The sequence below is a fragment of the Misgurnus anguillicaudatus genome, chromosome 16, assembly GCF_027580225.2.
Source record: "Misgurnus anguillicaudatus chromosome 16, ASM2758022v2, whole genome shotgun sequence".
Classification (NCBI taxonomy): Eukaryota; Metazoa; Chordata; class Actinopteri; order Cypriniformes; family Cobitidae; genus Misgurnus; species Misgurnus anguillicaudatus.
In genome coordinates this window covers 33,324,861-33,350,308 of record NC_073352.2, presented here as the reverse complement: position 1 = coordinate 33,350,308, position 25,448 = coordinate 33,324,861, and the positions used below count along the sequence as shown (strand labels likewise).

Below are 25,448 nucleotides of genomic sequence, written 5' to 3'. Positions count from 1 at the left end.
TGAGCAATATATTTTAGTCGGATACGTAAAAAACAATCTTGAGTTGGCTTACATATATATTGCTTGGTTTCTTCTTTTTCCCGACGAAGCCTCAATGTGTCCTTTAAAAACCTATAGCTGCAGGCATCGCGTTAAAAGTTTGTTTTCGAGTGTTTTTCCCTGCAGTTTAAATGTTTATCTGTGGCCGGCGAGACTGATCTGCAGGGAATGACAGGGCTTCTGTGTTTGGTTGCCAGGGCTAAATCGAGCCAATGCCTCGGTCTCTCGCTTAAGGAAAACAACTTTCCTATCAAAAAAGGGATGAAATGGCTCAGAGGGAGATCGAGAGCAAAGTCATGAAAAACGATTACATAGCCGACCTCGAAATGAATCGACAGAAATACTTATCAACTCTTGCGCAACATTGACTCAGCAGCACGGCGCCCCCGCAAAAGCAGGTGGGCGAGCGGAAACTGGAAACCTCACGGGGAGAAAGAGGAAGATCAGCCGTCTGAGGAACGTGTGGTTTGGGAAGAGCTGTCTGGGTGTGAGTCCAGCTTTGGGCCTCATGGTTTTCATGGGGTGTGAACTTAAATGGGCTGTGTGAGTTACGCAGAAGCATGTGAGTCTACAGATGGCAGTCGTGGGCATCTGTATAAATCTACACTGTTTAGGAATGGCACAGTTTAGGATTTGGGTTCTTTGGCTTTTATGACAGCGAGAGTCGAGTGTATATTTAATGACATTTCTAACAGTGCAATTTCAAAATGTAATAGTTGCATCATTTGTTGGCTATTGTGAAAGTACTGACATAATCGTAAATAATGATCGGGGCAGCACAATTTGCTTTTGGGAGGTGTAAGATTTGATCTGTAATGGGCACACGAACATCCTACACTTGATTTTCTCTCGGATTCTCGGGAGGAGCCCAGCAAGCAATTTTGGCTAAAACAAGACACAATTTGGGCTGTCAATGAAGTCTAATAGACGTCTATACATAGCACAAGAATAGACGATGAGTATATGTTTAAAACATGTAAAAGAAATGAAAGCAAACACCTTGAACACCTGACTTTGCTTACATGATGGAATATTCTCAAAGTTATTTTGACAAAAACGGCATGTAACCAAATTCAAGGTTATTAAGGGTAGAAGTGGATTACTCATAGCCAGACTATATTGGGTTTGCAGTTAGCTATCATTTCACTGTCTTGGTTTTTGCTTGCTGGGAGAAAATCTGGGTAAATTCGGTGCAAAATCCTGTAGTGCGAGCCCGGCTTAAGAAAATCACTTGAGCAAACTAGCAGAATAAAGGTTCAAATGTCACTGGGGTAGTACCCTTACAAAAAGTACACATTTGTACATTTGTGCAAAGGTCCTAATAATGTACCCTTTGTGCTTAAAGGGTACATTATTAGGACCTTTTTGAAGGGTGCCGGTCCCAGTGATAGCTTTTGTAGCTGATATTGGCCTTAAATATCAAATATAATTGGTATAGAAAATCTGAAGGCTTGAAGCAATACCAGCTAGATATTTTGAACATGTATGTTAAATACTGCATTTTAAATCTATTGCATTGTGCATTCCCACTTATGAGGATCAAACTGGACATAAGATATTCAGACAATGTAAAATAATTACTGTTAAAAACTGGCAAAATTTGGTAGTAAGTTTTTTCATTACAACGGCAATCTACTAGAAAACAATGCAATAATCGTCTGTATACCAGGTTCCCACTGTTTCTTAAAAATCCTTGAAAGTTTGTGAATCTGGGGGAAAAAATTTTAAGGCCCTGGGAAGTTTTTGAAAATATACATACATAGATACTTGTGCTAAACTGTTCGCTTTAAATGCTTATATCTTTTGTATGCGAATGTTGATTCATACCAAAATGCTTTTTTGCATAGTTGTGTTTGACACATGAAAACGTCTCGGGTTCAATTCAATTCAATTTATTTATATAGCGCTTTTCACATTTGTTAATTGTTTCAAAGCAGCTTTACTTTAATAGATGTAGGAAAAGCAGAGAAAAGCAAGCGTAGTAATAATGTAACGTATACAGTAAAGTAGTAAGTTAAGCCAAAGGTGGCAGACTCTCCAGGGGAAGAAAAACCCCCCCTAGGAGAAAAACCCTCCTGGCTAGTCCAGGGGGAAAACTCCTAGGAGGGAAAAAACCCTTGAGAAAGATACATTTTTTTTAAAGTTATATTTTTGGGCTGTTTTTTGCCTTTATTAGATATATAGTATGGTAGTAGAGGACAGGAAAGTATAGACCCCTTCAAGGTTTGTAAACATTGAATGATTATCGGGTGCGCGCGCAGCACGGGGTCGAACTGTTCATACCATTTAGGCTTTATAATTTAATCTAACAGTGCTGAAAAATGATGACTTACCTCAAATGAAGTGAGCACTACAAACACAAGCCTCTTTGATCTTTGCATTGTCCCAGTCTGCACGTTAATTGCTTGCAGACGCAAATGCTGTATTTTTTGTTTTTGAGTTTCTGCATGAATCGCGAAAACTTAACGGAAGACCTGGTGCGATTTTCACAGCCCACGACGTAAGTAGGCATTTTTGACGATACCGAATAATACGCAACTCAATCTGCTGTAATGACTTTTCTGACCCCGACATGCGCAGTGGGAACAGCCTGTGACGTGAACCGTGAAGGGGTCTATAGGGTGGAGAGAGGGGTACGGGATCGGCAAAGGACCTAGAGCCGGGATTCGAACTCGGGTCGCCGAAAGTGCGTCTGCACCATATGTCGGAGAACTTGCCCACTACACCATCGGCTCCGACTTTGAGAGAGATACATATATATTTACGCATGTAACTGTTGTTCCCTGAGAAGGGAACGAGACGCTGTGTCTCCCTAAGTTGCCATACTTCCTGCATCCCTGTAACGCCGTCTTTGGCAATATTTCAGATAGCGATATACTCCCTGTCTTTGTCGTTAAGCCTCACCACTGGTTGACTTTGATATACACATTCAGACGCACTTACCCCTGGAGGCGTCCCCAAAGTGTCACCGCAGTGACGCTGCGCGAGTTCCCTCAAAAGAGAACAGTAACAATGTATCTCAAAAGATAACACAATGTAACCTTTCTCTTGCTTGAAATGTGTCCCCACATTTAGTCCTTGAATTTGAGGGTATTGAAATTGAAAAGTTCTTTAAAGGTCCTTGAATTTGAAGTTAACTAAGGTGTGGGAACCCTGTGTATAGAGTAATTTACTGTGTTTATGTTGTACGCTTTTGTACTGTTTTTTGTTTTGTTTTGCTATGCATTGTGGGTTGCTTCTAGTATGCTAATGTTTGAAATTACAGTAGCATGCAATATTTTTTGTGCACTTTAAAAAATGCAGGGTTACTTTCGACCCAGCGTTGGCTCAGAAAGGGAAGAACCCAACCCGTTGAGTTGTAATTTAACCTATGCTGGATTGTTTTAACCCCAAATGCTGGGTTGGCCAATATAAACATTTTCTGGGTTAATCCTTTTGATGCTATGTCAAAAATAACCCAGCATGTTTCTGAGTACAAGGTGCAAGTCTGCTGTGCAGATTTATAAAGATCCTTTAAATAAATTCACTTTCGGGAAAGAGTGACTATGGCAGAATAAAAGAGGAAGATTCTTTTTCACTTTAGCATTTTTATGTGCATTTTTACACAACATGGCCAAAAGCACGCAGACACCCTTCTGATTAACGGGTTTGGCTTTTCCAGTCATTTCTGTAAGGATAAAGCTTAATTTGACAGCACACAATGACATTCTGGCGAAATTATACACTTCCAAATTTGTGGCAACAGTTTTTCCGATCCAAAATGACAATGCTCCTGCTTCATGAAGAAATGGTTTGTTTTACGGAATCTGGTGTGGAAGAACTTACTGTAACTGGCCTACACAAAGTCCAGACCTGAACTCCATTGAACTAAATTGGATTCTAGACTGTGAGCCATCATCAAACATTAGGACCTGACCTCACCGATGCTCTTGTGTCTGAGTGAAAACAAATGCCCGCGGTCACGTTCCAACATCTAGTGGAAACAACGTTACAATGTAGTGGAAAGGTTTCCCAGAAGAACGGAGGCTGTTATAGCTGTAAAGGGAGGGATTAATGCTCATGATTTCTCAATTAAATGTTCAACAAACAAATGTGGGTTTCTACATATTTCTCATAGTGTAGATCTGGATCAAATGATTGATTTCAATAACAATACATTGAAAACACACCAGACCTTACAAAATACATGCTTATGTTTAAGCTTTAAGGAAGCAGCTACAAATTCTGGCGAATAATGGGAATAAACAAAGATAAAAAGAAGCCTTTGCTGCTTTATTTTATTTTCAACCCAGCGTAAGGTCAGAAAGGGACGAACTCAACCTGTTAGGTTGTTATTGAACCTACTATATGCTGGGTTGTTTTAATCCATTGTTGGGTCAAATATGAACATTTTCTGGGTTCATTTAACCTAATGGCTGGGGCTGCCCCCTTTTGGGCACAATGCTGGGTTGAAAATAACTCTTTTTAAGTGTGAAGAACTTTTTCCTTAGGAGATGAATTTGAGAACAAAATTAAAATAATGTTAACTTGTTTATAAGCCAACTAAATATTAATCAAAATGTAACATTTAGGTTGAATTAACTTGCATAGCCAATTTGATTAAACTTGCACACAGCACGGCAGCATTTCTTTTTCAGTAGCTTGGTTTCCATTGCAGATTAGCGTTATTTTCCAAATGTTGATAAACGACTATTGCGAAATGACGGCGTTTCCATTAATCAATGATATGCAACTGAAACGTAGTTTGTCCACTCGCGATAAGTAAACCAAACATCACGTCGACTGATGTTGATAGGTTTACCATAATCCATCAACCGCACCAGGCATTATTTTTAGCCGATTGAGACGAGTATCATCCAAACATGAATGTCAAGGCCCCTTATATACTTAGGAGTGTCAACGTATAGGTGTTTCTTGGGGGTTATACATTATTTTAAATAAAAAGAGATGTAGGAGTGTTATCCAAACATTATTGGCAAGGAAAGCCTCTTATATTTGGAAGCAGACACGCACAGTGTTTCTGGGAGGTTCTAGACCTACTAAAAAAATCCAACATAAGTTGGTCTTAGCTGGACTCCCAGCTTGGATTTAACTGGTTTTGCTGGTGTAGCAAGCTGCTCTAGTAGTTTTAATAAAAACATACTGCATCATCATCAAATAATGATTATTTATGTGAGTTACTTCCATCAGGTGACCTGAAAATGCGAATAAACGGTTTTAAGTTTTGTGAAATATACCTTTTCCGAATTGGCTAAAAACCACCTCATGTGAGCATAAAAAAGTTTTTTTGCGATATATGGGAGTTTTGCAAAATAGCTGGATTTCCATCCAAACGTGAAGCAAATTTTTTTCGCAAAAAAGAAAAACAAACAAATGCGTTTCTATCAAGTTGTTCGAGCGAACAACGGTGGTATTCATAACCAACAGTAAACAAAACAAGGCACTCGTGGAAAATGGAGACAGACTGTCTGTGGTCACGATGGGGCACGTTATAAATTTACTAGCAGTGCAGTTTATATCGCCAAAGTGAATGCTGCGCATAGAAGAAGAAATGCAGCATTTTTGATGCAGGCACTAGCAGCACGGCCATTAAGACCATAGAGAGGTATAAAGGCTAGATGTCTTGGCTGCGCTGCTAGCCAATTGAGTGGAACGTCCACATTTGGCGGCCATCTTACCACAGGCAGCTCGCTCACTCGTACCATTGTGTTTTAATGGTGCAGGTACTTTTAAAATGACCATAACTTGCTTAATTTTCTACCGATTTTCAAACGGTTTCGTTTGTTGTAAACGTCAAAGATGTACCTATGACACTGCATACTTATACAAAAAAAGCATCCAAAATTATAGCCACTTTAATAACGTTTGTTAGAAACAAAACCGTTTGAAAATTGGTAGAAAATTGAGCAAGTTATTAATTTAATTTTATTAAGTGCATGTACCATTAAAACACAATGCTACAAGTGAGCGAGCTGCCTGTGGTAAGAAGAGACTCCGAGCTAACACATCTAGCCTTTATACATATCTATGATTAAGATGACGTCGTGCCCCATATATGGTAAAGGCAACTCCAGCGAAAACAGCTAGACGGTCAGTCCCGTGGGTTTAATGTTCAGATTTTTTTTTTGGCAATTTTTTTTGCGAATTAAGGGATTTTTAATCGAAATTTGGCATTTTCACTTGCCGTATTTTCAATTCGCAACGTCAATTCGCATCTCTTTCAATTTGTGCAAATTCAATGGCATTGGAAACGCAGCTAGTAAAATCTTTTCAAAATTTGCAAAAGGAAAACAACCAAAATGAATTAGATGCGTTTCCATCACGATGTTTGAGCGAATAATGTTGGTATTTGCAACCTAGTAACAAACAGTAAACAAATAAGGTACGCGTGGAAAATAGAGACATGACTGCATGTAGTCACAATGGGGCAAGTTATTCATGTATTAGCCGTGCAGCTTGTAATTGCCAAAGTAAGAAAAAAATGCAGCATTTTTATTCAGGCACTAGCAGCAAGGACATTGCGATGACGTCAAGCCCCATATATGGTAAAGACAAAGACAGCGGAAACGTCTGCTAGTCAGGGTCAGTCCTGTGGGTTTAATGTTTGCTACGTCAGAATTAATTCAGCACATGGGTTTCCATCTCTCATTATTCCCATTATTTCTTTTTAGAAAAAAAGACCACCTCAAGCACTGTGAGCGGTTAAACTTTTTTTGCAAATTAAATTCATTTGACTTTTCCACCCCTCGTTTCTACTTCAAAATGCAATAAAATCATGGTTATGTAAACATTTTTTTTTTGCATTAAATTTTTCCAGTAGCCTAAAAGTAATTTGAGTCAACTTTGATTTTTATTTCATTACTAGTCATGATTTACTGTAACTTTTTGTAGCTTCGTTTATTTAACTTTATTAAGTTACAGCAACACATGACTTGTAAAACCAAGTATATAGTCCAGTTGCTTTCTAGGAGAAACAGCTGTGATATTACTGAAATCTCATCTGTGAAGTTTCTATGGGAAACTTTATTTTCTTTCAGCAACAGTGTAAAAAACTGGAAAGAGAAAGAGAGCAGAACAGAGAGCGCATTTACAGAAACTTTAACTGATTCGACTTAACAGATTATGTAATTTAGAGAGTATTTTGTGAAACTATCAGCCATCTCACGACATGAGGTTGACGTTACTCAAATACTGAACTCCTGATGCCCAGAATTCTGCTGAGCTCTTTTGCCAAAAGTGAATCAAGACTTGAAACCATAGAATGGAAACCTATTAAGTGGTTAAGAAATCATTTGATATCTTCTGACAACTTCATACAGACATTATTTTTGGAACTGTCATTTCCAAACTTTCTTGCCTTCATTGACATAAATGTGGTTTTAATCTATTCAGGAACAGGAGTTCAGAAGTATACATTTGTGGTCTCACTCGCAGTATAAAAACATAAACTTTAATTTCCCTTTGTGGTAACACACACACAAAATAATACAAAGAACCACCACATCATAGGCAAGTACTGTATTTATATTTAAAATTCAAGAAACAAAGTCACCTTTACATATAAAAAGGAATAAATTACCTGACATAACGAGATGCGATGGATTGGATACGTCTCCAAATTTTCAAAGGCGACTTGAACACGTCTTGCATATTCGGTTTACATCAGCTCCTGAGACAAAAATCATTTCGGGATTTACTCAGAATTTCCTCTGGCACAATAACTAAAATGTATCTGCTTCAAAGTAAAACAAGCCTGAGGCAACAGCTGTTATTGATTATAGATGTACAGTAATAGGCAGAAAATATACAGACAATGCATCTCAAGACCTTTCCAAAGGAAAAACCGTGTCTGTAAAGTCTACTTACATTTGCGTCTTTATGTGCTGTCATTCTGAATGACCTGTGAAATCACACAGAACCAGTCAGTACAATTACCAGGATAAACGTGTGTTATATAAAGTGTCAGTGCTGTTAAAAGCTTTGGACACTGAATGGGACACTTACTGTGAAGACTCGATATCCACATAATACCAAAACTATATTCCCTGTTATTCCAGTAATGTAGATGTCGGAATTCTGACAAGAGAAGTTTTTTAAGACAACAGTGTCTGAATAATTTTCATATATTTATGTTGCTGAAATGATTGTCATCAAAACCTTAAACTATCAGGGTATTATTTTTAGATATTTGTTGTTGCTGTAGAGTTAAAGGTGCAGTGTGTAAATTTTAGCGGCATCTAGTGGTGAGGTTGCAAATTGCAACCAACGGCTCATCCACAGCTGACCCATCGCTTTTGAAACGCATAGAGAAGCTACGGTAGATGCCACAGGACAAACATGTCTACATCAGAGGCAACTTATTAAACAAAGTTTGTCCGTTAAGGGCTTCTGTAGAAACGTGGTGACACAAAATGGTGGCTTCCATGTAAGGGGACCCTCAATGTATGTAGATAAAAACGTAATATGCTAAGGTAATTAAAACATAATTGTTCATTATTTGAGGTCTTTATACACCCCTGATAATATTGTTATGTATATTATATTCTTCTAAAAGTTACACACTGCACCTTTAAAGGCAAAAAAATAATTTATACGTATTTTATGAGGTTCTCATTCATACATTTTAGTGCACTATTCCTTCACTCCTGTGACATTGGGGTTAGCCCTGCTGGAAAAACCAGCATAGTTCCCATGCTGGTACATGCTGCTGGACCAGCAAGACAATGCTGGTCTAGTCTTGGTGGTTATGTTATTCAACCAGTATGGTCTTGGTGGTGATACCAGCTCCAGAACGCAACATATGCTGGTCTTGCTGATAAATATGCTGTTTTTTTCCAGCAGGGAGTGGTAGGGCTTATCTTTCCTTTATTTCTAATAATCTTATGTTTTGTACTTACGAAGTGATCACATCGTAAAATACTACAAAATCTTGTGAGGTCGGCTTGGTCCTAACCATATGATAATAATATAAATGCTTTATCTTAAAGTCCCCTTGAAATCAAATATTTTTTATAAAATATTGGATTGTTTATTATAAAAATGTATCCGTGTGGGTCATAATTTTCATGTGCGTTCATAAACTTTAAGCTAAATCTTATTCTTTATTTTAAAATTATTCTCTGGTGACGTCAGCTAGACCCTTGGGCGGAGCATCCATTAACCCCGCCCCCTTCATCTGTCAGTCTGCTGCGAGTTCCATTTCTGACCAAACGCCTACTTTTCTATATCCAAACAATTCACCTTGTAAATCACAAGCCACGCCCATTATTTTCCTTTAAAATCCCTAGATTGCATTGGTCATTATGGAAATTAGCTGTGTTATTTAATTTGCGCCTTTTTAGTAAATATCCTGCAGATATTACCATTCCCAGCGGCACTTTTTTATAATTGTGCGCTCATGCTAATTTGCCCCGTTTAGTAAATCTGGCCCTTAATCTGATTTTATTGAACATCATTGGATAACCTTTATGAAATCAATGTTCGTTTATTAAAATAACAATTTTACATAAATGCAAATTAATAGGGATGCACCCAATGTTAGCTAATAGCAAAAAATAGCAAAAAAAGCAATTGCAGTGTTCGGGCAAATATGTGAAAGACTGAATCATTTTAACAGGGAATCCTATTCAAGGGGACTTTAAAGACTTTTGCCTTCATACAGCAAAAACATTTTTTTCAATGATAAATTATAAATATATTTTAAAAAATGGCCAAAGATTATATGAACTGAAATATATTTTGAAATATGCTTACGAAAATGTATCTTTTACTAATATATTTTTTGACCATTTTTGTATATTTTGAATATTTATTTAAAATTAAATATATATAAGCATTTATATTCATGTCACATTGGGAAAAAAACTTTGTAAAATTTTGTAAACATAACTTGAAAAGATTAAAAATAAGCAAAAATAAACTTATAGCTTTATATTTTATATATACTTATACATTTTATACAAAAATATTTTTTTGCTGTATGGGTTGTAAAATATGAAATGAATTTGTTTCTCCTGAAATACATTTTGAATAATTTATGAAGTTTAAAAGTAAATATATTTTAAAATTCAAAAATACATTTAATTAGGCTTTCTACAAAATGTATTTAGTATATATTTAAAACATATTTTTGGGGAACTTTGTTCCCTAGAATTTTTAAAAAGAATATTTAATTATCGAGGATGAATGTTTATTTGTCTGAATAAGATTCATCATGCTTCTCAAAAATAACCTCTGGGAACAAAACCTTTTAACCCAAACAGACCCTTTTTCAGTTAACATTGTGACGTTTATTGTAAGTGGAATTTATATAAGACTGCTGCCCTCTTTACTAACGCTAGCAATATTAGTTTTGTTTATTAATACTTAAATGAATACATGCTGAAGAAGTATTGTTTATTGTTAGCTAATGCATTCACTATCGTGATAACAAAAACATTCAATGTATTGTATCTAAACAGAATAAACACAAACTTCTTAATTTATAATCTTGTTCTAGGTGTTCATTTCTACAACAAACACAATCTTTTTCACACTTTCTCCACTGAATTCACCTTCATACTACAATTGATTTCTAAGTGGAAAGGGAATAAAAAAGCATCCGGTTGGAGACATCAATGCTTTGGGAGTAAATGGCATTTAGGTGGGGCTCTGCAGCAGAGGTAGAATTTAAGGGTGCTTTGGTAACGCTGCGGAAACGCTCCTCTGTAAGCCACCACCATGTGTTTGTCGTCTTCCCTCTAAATACCCCCTTTGCTCTGTAACCAGCATTTATCCCCACAGCCAGGGCCTTACAAAAGCCATTCCTGGAGCTGTCTCACGCTCGGATATAACGTTCCTCTCACTCTCTCTCTCGTTCTCCAAAGCTTCCCACACTGACAGCATTTCAAATCTGGCTCCAAGTTTACGGTGGAAACGACTTCTACCTCTCTGTAAACACGCTGTTTGTGTTTGTGTTCTATATCGGTAAGTTGTAAAATGTGAACATATGGATATCTGCCATGGGAAAGTGTGTCGAGAATGGGGCCACTGTGTACGGGCCATGTGCGTTAAGCCACAAGCCGCAGTAAAAATATACCACGTGTACAAACTTCAGAATGATTCTGTTACGTAAGATATAAACAAAGAAAACTTGAGAAAAATAAAATGAAAGCAGCAGTCAACAGTGAAGGTAAGTTTGGCCCTCGTTTCATCAGATGACCACAAGAGGGCGCCCGTCATAAGTCTGAGGATAGTGCAAAGTTAAAACCATTTTGTATTCATTACAGTAAAATCTGGCACATACATGACATGAAATTCTGTTATAGGCTACAGATGTGTCTGTAACTAATAAAATGTTTGCTTACATCAGTGGTTCTCAAATTTTTTGGTGTGCGCGCCCCCACCCCTTGTGGCATCCCCCAAAGAAAATTCATGACATAAAACAATCTCAATCTTAGAATTTGAATTGAACAAAACATATTAAATTATACAATTTAGTGTTGATGATTAATAGCCTTCTTTAATAACTCAGAATTTATGATGCATTCATAATTGTTTTAATGTCATAAAACTGGGTCCCCCTTGCACAATCTCACGCACCCCAGTTTGAGAACCACTGGCTTACATTGTCATCATGAAAAACCAGTTATAGGTCACACAGGGTTTATTTGTAGCAATTGCCAAAAATACACTGTATCTGCTAAAAATCATTAGTATATGATGTAAAAATTATGTTCCATGAAGATATTTGGTAAATGTCCTACCATAAATACAGTGAGGAAAATAAGTGTTTGAACACCCTGCTATTTTGCAAGTTCTCCCACTTAGAAAGCATGAAGTGGTCTGAAATTGTCATCGTAGGTGCATGTCCACTGTGAGAGACATAATAAAAAAAAAATCCAGAAATCACAATGTATGCAAATAAGTATTTGAACACATGTCTTTCAGCTACAATTCTGACCCTCAAATACATGTTAGTCTGCCTTTAAAATGTCCACCTTCACTCCATCACTTCACTCCATATCCTAAATTGTTTGAGGTTGTTAGCTGCGTAAAGACACCTGTCCACCCTATACAATCAGTAAGAATCCAACTACTAACATGGCCAAGACCAAAGAGCTGTCCAAAGACATTAGAAACAAAATTGTACACCTCCACAAGGCTGGAAAGGAAATTGCCAAGCAGCTTGGTGGAAAAGGTCCACTGTTGGAGCAATCATTAGAAAATGAAAGAAGCTAAACATGACTGTCAATCTCCCTCGGACTGGGGCTCCATGCAAGATCTTACCTCGTGGGGTCTCAATGATCCTAAGAAAGGTGAGAAATCAGCCCAGAACTACATGGGAGTAGCTGGTCAATTACCTGAAAAGAGCTGGGACCACCGTTTCCAAGGTTACTAAGACATCATGGTTTGAAATCATGCATGGCACAGAAGGTTCCCCTGCTTAAACCAGCACATGTCCAGGCCCGTCTTAAGTTTGCCAATGACCATTTGGATGATCCAGAGGAGTCATGGGAGAAAGTCATGTGGTCAGATGAGACCAAAATATAACTTTTTGGAGACTGCACTGTATTAAGGAGAGGATGACCGGGGCCATGTATTGTGAGATTTTGGGGAACAACTTCCTTCCCTCAGTTAAAGCATTGAAGATGGGTCGAGGCTGGGTCTTCCAGCATGACAATGACCCGAATCACACAGCCAGGATAACCAAGAGTGGCTCTGTAAGAAGCATATCAAGGTTCTGGCGTGGCCTAGCCAGTCTCCAGACCTAAACGCAATAGAGAATCTTTGGAGGGAGCTCAAACTTCTCAACGACAGGCCGGAAACCTGACTGAACTAGAGAAGATCTGTGTGGAGGAGTGGGCCAAAATCTCTCCTGCAGTGTATGCAAACCTGGTGAAAAACTACAGGAAACGTTTGACCTCAAATGTACCAAATATTAACAATGACTTTCTCAGGTGTTCAAATACTTATTTGCAGCTGTATCATACAAATAAATAGTTTAAAAAATCATACATGGTGATGTCTCTCACAGTGGACATGCACCAACGATGACACCCCCAGACCCCTCCATGATCTCCAAGTGGGAGTTCAAATACGTATTTCCCTCACTGTATATAAAAATGCATTTATCATTAGTAATATGTGTTGCTAAGGACTTCATTTGGACAACTTTAAAGGCAATTTTCTCAATATTTAGATTTTTTTGCACCCTCAGATTCCAGATTTTAAAATATTCTTGGCCTATCCTAAAAACTATACATCAATGGAAAGTTTATTAATACTGCTCAAAAATAAAAATGGACTAAAATAATACTGTACTTTTGCATTGAAAATCAGATTTTTGTGTTTAATGAAAATCATACAGGCTTGGAATATCATACGTCTGAGTAAACGATGACAGCTTTAATTGTAAGATGAGCTTAACCCTTAAAATGGTGGGAAAAATGCATATTAATAATAATGCATACTATATAATGTATGTAAGGAATAATTGACGACAGCCATTAAATTATAAGAAAATAATGCACACCCAAGGTGGTCACTGCGTCATGCCGTTACACCGCGGGTGTGCATTATATTAAATAATTCAAAAGGACCGGAGTCAACTATTACGCTTATACCACGATTAATACAAAAATTGCTCTGGTGCCCATTTTTAAGACATTGAACAGGTTAGGTGTGCGGTTTACAGAAAAATAATCAACACCCCATAGAACATTCCTCAGCCAATCAGAATAAAGCATTCAACAGGCCCATGGTATAGACATATAATAATGCATCATGCATAAGTAACATATAAAAGATATAAATAGCAAGATATCACTTTAAAAACACCCAATACATTTGAGAGTCAAAGGCACAATCCTAAAAAAAACTGAAAGATGTTATTTGCAGTGCATTCTGGCAAGCTCTTCAGCTCTCTGTATGTTTGTCTTGTCTAATGTACTGTGACTGTACACAATTACAGTGTTCCAATGGTTGGTTTTCAGTCCACGTTTGGCATCTTTAAAGGTGCAGTGTGTAATTTTTAGAAGGATCTCTTGACAGAAATGCAAAGTAATATACAAAACTAAATAATCAGGGGTGTATAAAGACCTTTCATAATGAACCGTTATGTGTTTATTGCCTTAGAATGAGACGTTTTATGTACATACAGAGAAGGTACCCTTACATGGAAGCCGCCATTTTGTGCAGCCATGTTTCTACAGAAGCCCTTAACGGACAAACGTTTTAATAAGTTGTCTCCGACAATGACATGTTTGTCTGGTGGCGGCTGCCGTAGCTTCTCTTATGTGTTTCAAAAGCAAGAGGTGAGCAGTGGACTGAGCCGTATGTTGCAATTCACAACCTCACCACTAGATGTTGCTCAAATTTACACACTGCACCTTTAAACTATGATGAACAATTGTAAATAGCCTCATACACAGTAATTATGAAATGACAACTTGGATATTTCACTCTGATTTGTCCAACAACCAACTAGTCGATTAGAGATGAGAAGGATTTTGCTAGTTGGATTCTTATAATTACAACAGTTTTAACATGACAACATAAGAAGGCTGAGTGATGTTTCTTATTTATCAGGTGGGGTTTGAGGCGGAGGCGTCGGTGATTGTGAAGGAGGTTGTGGTTCACTACTAATATTTTTCCGTAATCCAGCGGGATGCGAGTGGGGAATTTGTCTCCTCATGCTTCTCCTCTTAGGTTTGCGAGGATGGTTCGACCCATTCGGTTTAACGCGATCACTAAGAGTATCTGACGACTCGTCAATGTATGCCAGGTTCTCGCCAAAGAAATCTAGCAGGGAAGGTTCGGGAGGTGAACAGGCGCTCACCACGAGGACAGGAACTTCATTCTCACTTCCCAGTGACTTCTGAGAGCCCTCGTCTTCACATTCCGGCTCCTTTGAGTTTGGGGAATTTGACTCGGATTCCGACCAGGATTCTGACGGTGTCACGGATCCAGAGACCGATCCTGATGCCGATTCGGATACTGAAGGATACCCGGAATGGGCTCTGGATCCGGGTCTCGACTGCGTTTTCAGTTCTAGCCGCGAGATGGATCTGGACCCCGATCTGGATCCGGCTCCTTCCGCCAATCTGAATCCCGGTCTCATCTCGTACCTTCCATCTAATCTAGACCAGGACCTGGAATGGTACATTGCTTCGGACCTGATATCAGATGCTGAAATATACTTCGATTCAGGCCAAACAACAAGCAAATGACCGTTTTCTCTGATGGCGTCAGAGATCCTACGCGCAGATCCTGTCACGCTCACTCTCCGGTGCCGATGCCGACGATGCCGCTTCCTTCTGCGTCTGCGCTGGAGCTGAAAGGGGTCATTGAGATCGAGCGGGACGGGAATACGGAAGTCCATGGACATGTTCTGGATGTTCTGAGACCAGTCTGTGGCATGAGCTCTCAGCTCTTCCATCTGAGAGAGAAATATCCAAGAAAACAATTTTATATTAACATTAAAAGAGTCATTGTTTTTCTCTATGCTTGGCTTCTACTTCAATTACTACAATAAGATGCTTAAAAATAAGATGAAGTTTGTCTCTCACCTCTGCACGAGTTTTCTTGGACAACACCCGTAGCCAGTTTCCAATCATAGTGAGGATGGATGCAAAATAGGCCATACCAAATACTATCCACAACCAAACCAAGGGCTTATACAGGGGTGTGATATCTCTCCTGTTCTCTGGGGTAGATGAAAGATAATAATAATATTTCACATTTATAATACTTCACAGGAGTGGTGTGGCTCAGTGGTTCAAAGCTTAGAGAGGCAATAATTGGAGAATTGCTGGTTTGAGTCGCCCAAAGACCTGGAGCAATAAGCTGTCACCATTGAGCTCTCCCAGTAACTTATTCTGGGATAAATACATCTTCTAGTAGTTCTAGGAACAGCTTATGTGGCATGACGATTACCACGGAAAATTATTTCAACTCGTCCCTCGGTTTGTAAAAAACAAACGGTAATGCACCTACAATAGAAGTAGTCTATGGGGCACGACATCACTAAAGACAAAGCTTGAATCTTTATTAAAAGTTTGTATAGAAATGTTGATGAATCGATCTTTTGGTAGATTCTGGGTCAAGCATTACTAAAATAATGTGTGGAGTTTTGTCTCTTCCTAGTATTCTTGTGCAGATTGGATATAACTTTGCACTTGCATGGTACATGGTATAATTTCTTGAAACTTTGAAACTTTTGAAACCCGTTGTAGAGGTCTTCATGGGTCCACTTAAATTCGGGTCTAAAAGTTTCACATGTGCCTCGGACACTGGTCGGGTAAAATATTAGCAGCATCTGGTAATTTAAAATGAATGTGTTTTTGCCAAACGGACCCGAGAAGACCTGATCTCGCGTGTGTGCATCAAGTCCTTTTCCAACCCCTCTTTGTTTGCCAAGAGCACTTGCGACATCAGGTGGCTCATTTTCGTTGAGACAAACCTGTCAATCAATTTTAAATGCACATTAGCACTTACCTTGGTGTCGTCGTCAGATATCACAGTGAAATAAATGAAGCAGTGGGCCAAATTGGTTGCGAGGCCACTGGGGTTTCTTTCTGTCTGACTGGTGTTTGCAAGCTGCAGACTGTGCCTTTTACATTTTTTTGTAAAAAATATTACCACTGGGTCGGAATTGGGTCTAATTTTCTCTGGTTTGTACTGGGTCAGGAATTTATTTAAAAAAATAATTTCTTCAAGTCGAGTTTGGGTAAAAAATGATTCAGGTAATTTTGGATCGACACGACATTTCTTTGCACCCGAGAAGACCTCTACCCCGTAGACAACTGTACAGTGTAATACATTTTTACTTAGTTTTCACAAACTCAAAGACAAGTTGAAATTGTTTTCTGTAACCCTGTCGTGCTAAAGTGGGAGCGATCCTTTCATAAGTACAGTTTATATGCATGTGACAGACGCTTTAAGGGGCGTTCACACTAGACGTCAAAGTACTTGTCCTGATGAAATTTGTAAATTATGTATTTTCTGTGTTTTGATGGCTGAATGAACATCATCTAATAACAATAGGTTTAAAGCGCACGCTTTGGGGTGCATTTCCCGAAAGCAACTATGGTCGCAAGTTCTGTCGTTACCAATAGAGTTCAGTGGTAACAACGACCATAGTTAGCTAACAAAGCTTTTGGTAAACGCAGCCCTGGACGTCCATCTCTCACAACCTCGTTTTGGAATCAACATGGCGGTAGGCTGATTAAGGGGCCAATCCCACCAAACACATTTATGGCAGTTGCAGGCTGTTTATGCACGCCAAACGCTTTGCGTTTTTGCCATTGGCCGCAGCACGCGCTGAGAGTGGAAAAAGCACTTGACGTCACTTGCGTCTTTTCATTGTTCAATCGAATGAGGGGAGAGGCGGGCCTTTGGTTGTGATGATGGAGGTTTACAGTTGCTTGAAGAACCCAGGTTTTTTCCAGGCGCGTCCGCACTGCATGGAGTTAAAAACATTTAAACTTTTCAGAATGCCGCAAGCGCACCACAGGTCATGTGACAAGAACCTATGCGCCTAGCGTTTTCCACACGTTTTAGGCGCGACATGTGAACGACCCCTAAAGTGAAAAAAAGGCAGTGCAGCGCGCCTTGCATTTCCAAGCGTTAAAACACGTTTGGTGCAATTGGCCCCGAATGGTACGTACACACCAAACGCGAGGTATCGCGTTACTCGCAGGATTTAACTTCATGTCATGCGAATTTTCCGCTCGAGTTGAATATTTTTAACTTGGGTAAACATGCGTTTTAGGCGAATAGTGCGTTTTCACGGCAAATGTGCCGCCCATATCGCGTCATTCGCATCGCCCCACGCGAGGATGTGTCTGACCGCGTCTTTGCATTGACTTTGTATGTAATCTCGCGCAAAACGTTGAACTTGCATCTGGTGTGAGTAAGGCGTATTGTGACCCAATTTAAAATTAGCACACAGTATGAGATCTGATGCATTTTCCGGCCCTTTTGATTGTCAAGATATAATCTGCCCGGATCATTGGCTGTTTTTAAACAAATGGCCGATGTCCAATAGTGTGAAAAATGCATTTATCTGCCAATACCGATTATAGGCAGACATACCGGTGCATCACTAATCAGTTTGGGATCGAGCCCACAACCTTTGTGCTGCTAATACACATACTGTAGTGTAGGTCACCATGGTCAAATGTGTGGATAGACTCCGTAAAAGATTAAAAAAAAATGTTACTGTGCAAACATACAAGCTCTGGTTACAGGATATTCAACAATAATTAGTGGCAGGGTCTTTTGACGAATTGAATAAATTAGTTAATAAAAATGACTGCAAATCTATGGCTGTCTGGATGCAATAACCACAAAACTTCCTGCAGTCAAGGCGTAATACGATATTGAGTTCCTTAATTAAGTTTAACAGACTGCCACATGACATTTAAACTAAACAACATTATGATTAGACATGTGTATGGGGCAGACTTAATATATATGTGCACCTGTCACATAGTCCCCGAAGCCCACTGTTGTCAGCGTGATCACCACAAAGTACCCTGCTTCCAACAGACTCCAGCTCTCCATTTCCTGAAACACCATGGTCGGCACGGCAATAAAGATCAAGCAGCCAATAAGGATGGAAAAGACGGCAGAGATTATGCGGACACTGGTGGGCTTCACACCCTTGCGCTGTGGCAGAAACCAAACGTGAATAGATTTTATTATTCAGTATATTAGTAACTTTTTGTGCTGCTAACAGAAATGATTTCATCTCAGATAGTCTGCCTCTTTATTGTTCATAAATTCAATTAATATGACACACCATCAATAACAAGTCTTCATCCAATAATTAAAAATCACTGATAATCTAATTGTTGAAGTCACTCACCAAGAACAAAGTCTCGATCTTTGCCACGGCCTTTCGCAGCAGGGTACCCATGTGGTCTCCAACCCCTGCTAACAGAATGCCAAACATGGGGATCCCCACCAAAGCATAAAATATACAAAACAGCTGACCAACTTCAGTCTTAGGAGAAATGTTTCCAAAGCCTAGAGGCCAAAGGAGAGGAGATCATGAAGATTTGATTCATTCTGATATTCTTAAATGAATAGTGTTTCAGTCTCACCAATAGTTGTGATGATGGTACCACAGAAGAAGAACGCATTAGAAAAAACCCATCTGCTGCTAAAGTTTGACGTGATTCTGGCATCCAAGCCCGCCTCAATGGCATCAACCACTTTCTAAAGAAAAAGGCGAATCATTTATACCTAGACGTATGGGCAAATCCATGCAAATGTCAACATTATCATAAAAAGTCAAGTATTTACCCAAAGTTTTTAACCGTCCTGATCTCTCAGATATAAATAGTTGGTGGTTTAAATACCCATATCTCCATTTAATTTTTGAAAGCTTTTTTTATGTTTTATAGACCCTTTTACAATGCACGTAATCAAATAGCATGCGTGCATTTTGGCAACAGAAGTGGTGTTATTACCCAGTGGTTCTAACGTGTTAGCAACTCAGAAAGTTTATTAAAACGGTTTCCCAGCATCAAAATATCTGGTTGTTGCGTTTGGTTGCACTAATATAATATACTAATATACGTATTTATGTATCTGGCAACTTTATATTTTGCCATCTGCTAACGTCTTCTATCCACTCCTTTATAGTACATGGATCTGGTGGCTGTGTTGAAAAAGTCAACTTTTTAAAATAACTTTCTCTGTTTGTGTTGCTTTACTGCTGATTCTTGCCATACTTTCCAAAATGCGTGCGCATACGCTGCCACGTCATCAATGTGTACAAACTGTAAAAGGGTCTATAGAAGAGTGCAACTTTTAGAAGTGTCAGGTCCATACCGGAGAAATGTCACAGCCAAAATGCTGTTTCTTCCTCCTAAATGCGTATATTTAATGGTGTCATGTGTCAATTTTAGGTAGGATCTATTGACAGAAATCCAAGATAATGTACATAGCTATATTATCAGTGATGTATAAACACATTAGATAATAAACTGTCATGTTTTTATTAGCTTAGAATGAGTCGTTTTTATCTACATACACCGCGGGTCGCCCTACATGGAAGTCGCCATTTTGCACCTCCATGTTTGTAGAGTAGCCGTAAACGGACAAACTGAGCGCGTTTCATCACTATGTTGACAAGACATGTTTTTCCTGTGGCGGCTACCGTAGCTTCTCTATGTGCTTCGAAAGGGAGGGGTGAGCGGTGGACTGATCTGTTGGTTGCAATTCGCAACCTCACCGCCAGATGGCCCTTAAATCGACACAGTTCACCTTTAAAATAAGTATTGCCGTGGGTTCACACCAGGCGCGTTTGAGGCATCAAATTCGCGTCTACCGCGACTAGTTTGCCGCTTGAACATTTTGAGTTTACTCGCTTCATTCGCGTGTGAAATTCTAGTCATCGAGACATTCATGCGGAAATTTGCGTCATAGGAGGGGCTTCTGCGACTCCGCTCGTTCCCTGAAATCACGTCACTACTAGAGCAAGCTCCTGATTGGTTAATGCGATGTGTTTTTCTGCCAAAGTTCAAATTTTTCAATTCACTCGTTTGCCGCGGCAATGCTCAATTTGCACCATTTGCACAAACTAGAATTGCGTCTACCACGCCGCGCTAAACGCCTCATTCGCGCCGCGAGACCTCCAGACGTGCACCAACATTAAAATCACTCACGCTTGATGCCTCTACCGCGGCTGGTCTGAACGCAGCATTAGGGGCCGTTCACATGTCGTGCTTAAAACGTGTGAAAAGGTTCTTGTCACATGACCTGCGGTGCGCTGTCGGCATTCTAAAAACTTGATGCGGTGCGGACACGCCTGGAAAAAACAAACGTGTCGCACCGCATGTGCGTCACAACCATTATGAGCACGCATACAACGCGCCTATATTTTAAATAACGAACTTAAGCGCGCAAAAGTCGTAATATGTGAAAGGCCCCTTAAATGTTCTTTGAAGAGCCGTCCCTTCTTCATTTGTTGGGTATTTTGTGTCCACCAGCTAAAACCAGCTGACCCACCAGCTTGACTAGGCCGGAAGAGCAGCTTGCCAGGCTGGATGGACCAGCTTAAATCAGCTACTTCCAGACTTAAACCAGCTAAGACCAGCCAACCAGCCTCGTCAGGCTATGCTTGGAGACCAGCAAAAACCAGCCAACCAGCTTAGGCTGTTTTTAGCTGGTCTTTTCAGTGAGGATGTATTACTGTGTTTGTGTGCATTTATAATGACCTCAGTAAACTCAGTCAGACTATGATTACTGACACAGCTGTGGTTCTGTAGAAAAGCCATTCTAGAGTTCAGTAGCTCCCGCTGGGCCCATTCCTCTCTCGAGGACTCCAGCCAGCCGAAAACCAGAGCTCCCAGCACCAAATACAGCAACACAGCCGTCAGGATGGTTAACAGCGTTGAGTTGCGCATGGCTGTGATGACGTCAAACGTCTCCCCTGTGCTGGATGAAAACTAACGCTGCAGAGGAGAAATTTGTTAGGCTTTTAGGTTAGACAGAGCAAGAATAGCAATTCAATGTATGATATATCATAAAACACTGAAGAAAAACAACTGTGACCAGTCTGTGAAAACCGAGTTTGTGATTTACATAAAATCATCCTGCATGATGTCAAGAAATTCTGTGAAAATATCACCTTGAACTCTTAAATATCCGGTTTTAAATCTATTCTCAATTTGTCACACACCAAAGAAAAATGTGTTATTAACCACCCAGTCAAATTTGAATGATAAAAAACGCCAAGTAAATAAAATAAGTATATAAAACAGATAGGATTCTCTGCTCTCAAACGCTGGGGGCGTGTCCGCCGTCGCCTCTGAAACCACGCCCACTCGCGGGAAAGCTGCGCCGTCTCTTAACTTTCAACGCTACTGCCTGAATGGTACGGAAGAATATTGGCAGGAATTTTCAAATCTTCAATGAATTTTGTTACATGCATCACACGGTATGTAAAATAAACTTAATCCCAAATATCCTACCTGTTAATGTAAATGCATTTAGGTAAAATTACATTTCTTGTTACAGTTTCGCTTGACCACGTAAAACACATCTAATCAGTTCGGGTAATACATTTTTATTTTAACTTTGCAACGTATCAATCGTTAAAACTGTATTTAAATTACATATGAAAATTAGTGAAGAAAATTACTGAATTTTAATTTTGCACCAAACGTATATTTTTATACGCTAAACCGGAAGTTAGCAGGACACGTGTTTCCTTACTAAAAAGCCATTAATTCATTTTAAACTCTGTTTTAACAAAAGTTTATGTAAAAGTTTATACCTTCACAGATGAACACAACTTTTATACATTTTGATGATAAAATTTGTCTTTTTATATTTCTAGTAAACCCATTTAAAAATGTATAAAATGTGCATGCTTATATGGTTTTGTGGTGTAGGCTCACAAATATTAACAGCCCACTGTATATGTAATGTAAAAGAGATAAAAGTGTTTACCTTACAACATCAAGCTTTCCAAATCAACAGTTTTCTCATTCTCCTCCATTTTAGATGTTTAATGTCGGCATCTATATCTCTCTCCTCTTTCCTTTTGATCTTTTCCCTGCGCTGCCTTTTTCATTGGTTTGTTCGGACACCTATGAAACATAACTGTTGTGATCTGAAAGTAAACCTGCAACTGACCACAGGTCAGTGCTGAGCTTCAGAACATTTGACCCAGTCCAGACACATGAAGGTAAAGAAGTCAACATATGACGGCATTAAAGCAGAACCTCTGGCAGAGCTCCATGTAAACAGATTGTTCCTGTGACAAGATCTTGATGTTCACCAGGGATTTCCAGGACTGGCTTCTAAGTACTTATGTTAAAATATATTACTGTATATATTGCGTTGTCACTATATATACACTTCCAAACCTTTTCATTTATAGCATTCTTTGATATTTAACTAAACATGCACATGTTGAAAGAAAACGATTTGGTCTAAAAACATGTTTTTAGTACTACCGTCTTGTTTTTCACTTCGGCGTTGGGTTTTAATTTAACCTAAGAAGGGTTGTTGGGTCAAATATACATTTTCTTGGTTAATTTTAAATCCCATCAGCAGGGTTTGTCCCTTGTAGACTCAACGCTGGGTTGAAAATAACCCAGCATTTTTTTTAAAGTGTACTTAAAATCAAGTAAATAGATACCAAACTCTTGCACTATGCAGCAAATCTTAAATGCTTTACTTTATAATATGTTGCTTATTTACCGCAACAACTGATTTCAAACATAAAAACAACAAGTGACCACTTATTTGTTTACAAACTATTACTATAAGTAATTAGTATGAAATACTTTACAAAACACAAAGCGTTCAGGACAGTCAAGTTAGGGAATGATTCGATCTTACCTCAGCTTGAAATCAAGATGTTAAGTTCAGTCTGGTATGTTGTGATATGAGGAGTTCCCTTCCTCCAGCAGATCAGCGTGAAGATACACAATCTCATCAGGTCTTTCCCCATTACCAAAGACTTACAGGAACCTGCCAACATGCGAACGGCGAAAGAGCAGGGAAGAGACGGAGAGAAAGGGGAGGAGAGAGGACACTTGGCAAAGACACAAATGATACACAATGTAACCTGACAGTTTATTCATCTCTACCTTGACATGTTTAAGCAGCCTGCTCTTATTCTTCTGTCTCTCATCCGTTTGCATGGAAACCACCGAAACACAGTGGATCTCAAACTTTTTCAGCATGCGGCCATCCAAAGAAAATTTATGGCAAATTTGTTCTAAAACGTAACATTTTAATTTAACAAAACATATTAAAGTAGTGCTGTTTGTTAGTAGCCTTATTTGTTTTAGGTTTAATTACACAGAGTTCATGATAAATTAATGTATTTTATAAAATGTCATAAACCTGGGGCCCCCCGGTACCATTTTGCGGCCCTCGGTTTGAGAACCACTGACATAACACATAAAAACAAGTTGAAATAGTTTTTCTTAATTTGTTAAGTTAAAGTAACATAAAAATATGTGTTGTTTAACAAAAATGCTGGAATTTTTATAGTGTATAAATACTAAAAACCAACACTTTAAAAAATAATTTAATGGTTCAGCAAGTAACTGGTTGCCTCAAAAAATGTTGTTCATTCAAAAAAAGTTTTATAAAAATTGTTGTGTTTTGTCTTTTTAAAAAGATAATAATAACTGGGTAACTTACTTACCGTATTTTTCAGTCTATAAGCCGTGTTTTTTTTCATAACTTGGCTGGTACTACGTCTTATAGTCAGGTGCGCTTTGTAAGTCAGTATGAATTAATTTTGACATTTATGAGGCAACATTACCGTCTACAGCCGCGAGAGTCCGCCATATGCTGCTTCTGTATTTATGTAATTCAATGGATTCAGTGATGTGGAATGATGAGTATGCAAACTTCTTGCTAGTTGGCTTTTTCGGTTAATTTAGACTATTCAACCTTCCAGGTAAGTTCTGTATGCTATGGTTTATCGTTTAAATAACTGATAATATTACTTTAACGTACAGACATCTTTTCAGCCTGCTGTTCTGTCTGCTATTGTTTAGTTTAATAACTCGCCTTTCCAAATTAAATGTCTGTTCTTCGGCTTGGATTTTGTAAAATCATTTTCTAAATAAATTGTGTACTAAGACCAACAGAAAATGAAAAGTTGTGATTTTCTAGGCAGATATGGCTAGAAACTATACTCTCATTCTGGTGTAATAATCAAGGACTTTGCTGCTGTAACATGGCTGCGGCAGGCAGTGGTATTATGAACTGCCCCAAAATAGTCCCCTGCCATCGAAAGTAACCAAGGGGACTATTTTCGGGCAGTGTGTAATATAACTACGCCTCTTGCAGCCATGTTTCATCAGCAAAGTCCTTGATTATTACTCCAGGGGTGCGTTCCACTCCAGTTTTAGATACACACTCGCGAACTTCCCTAAGCACTTCCCCTCGGGGGAATCCCTGTCGCCATTTTGAAGTGCGTTCCACTTCGTCAAGTGGACGAGGGAAGTTTGTATGGACAGACCCTCGCTCCCTCGATTTTGACAGAGGGAGTGAGTCTGCTTCATATGTACACTCCACGCAGCTTCATATCCCACAATGCAACACGATTGTGACGTCACTTCAGCAACTCGCGCTTTGCACATGGAGGGGGCGGTCTCCACTTTTCATGTGATCAAGGGCTTAGGGCAATCCATTTGAACCCACTTCAAGTGTTCTAGCAGTAGTGGGCACTCGTACAACGTAAGCAATGACGTACATCCGAGTGAACGAGACTGAGGAAGTTAGCGAGGGAAGTTCATAAAAAAACAAACTGGAACGCAGGGCTGAATGAGAGAATAGTTCCTAGCCATATCTGCTTCGAAAATCACAACTTTTAATTTTCTGTCGGTCTTCGTACACAATGTAACTACAGAAGAGTCAAGTTTTAAATAGGAAAAATATTGAAA

The 25,448-nt window shown here is 39.0% G+C and overlaps 1 protein-coding gene and 1 long non-coding RNA gene across 4 annotated transcripts; one reads left to right on the top strand and one right to left on the bottom strand.

Annotated features, from left to right (window-relative positions):
* Window positions 1–13,404: 13,404 nt before the first annotated feature.
* Window positions 13,405–23,522, bottom strand: kcnk4a (potassium channel, subfamily K, member 4a). 3 transcript variants are annotated; one of them, XR_008637507.2, is made up of 9 exons: window positions 23,383–23,522; window positions 22,486–22,625; window positions 21,249–21,485; window positions 19,128–19,242; window positions 18,890–19,050; window positions 18,504–18,690; window positions 15,588–15,724; window positions 14,409–15,457; window positions 13,405–14,026 (listed from the first exon to the last, which is right to left on the bottom strand). XR_008637507.2 is itself a non-coding variant. In XM_055178735.2 (8 exons), the coding sequence occupies exons 3-8, from the start codon at window positions 21,435–21,437 to the stop codon at window positions 14,597–14,599; spliced, it is 1,650 nt and encodes a 549-aa protein (XP_055034710.2). In that variant the 5' UTR covers window positions 21,438–21,485; window positions 22,486–22,625; window positions 23,383–23,522; the 3' UTR covers window positions 13,405–14,596. The 3 variants fall into 3 exon arrangements, 2 of the variants coding, with proteins under 2 accessions (XP_055034710.2, XP_055034711.2); XM_055178735.2 differs by having other exon boundaries at window positions 13,405–15,457; XM_055178736.2 differs by having other exon boundaries at window positions 13,405–15,457; window positions 21,282–21,485.
* LOC129422691 (uncharacterized) lies at window positions 21,810–23,805 on the top strand. Its single transcript, XR_008637508.2, has 2 exons — window positions 21,810–21,970; window positions 23,454–23,805. It is a non-coding gene; the product is annotated as an uncharacterized lncRNA (long non-coding RNA).
* The last annotated feature ends 1,643 nt before the right edge of the window (window positions 23,806–25,448 follow it).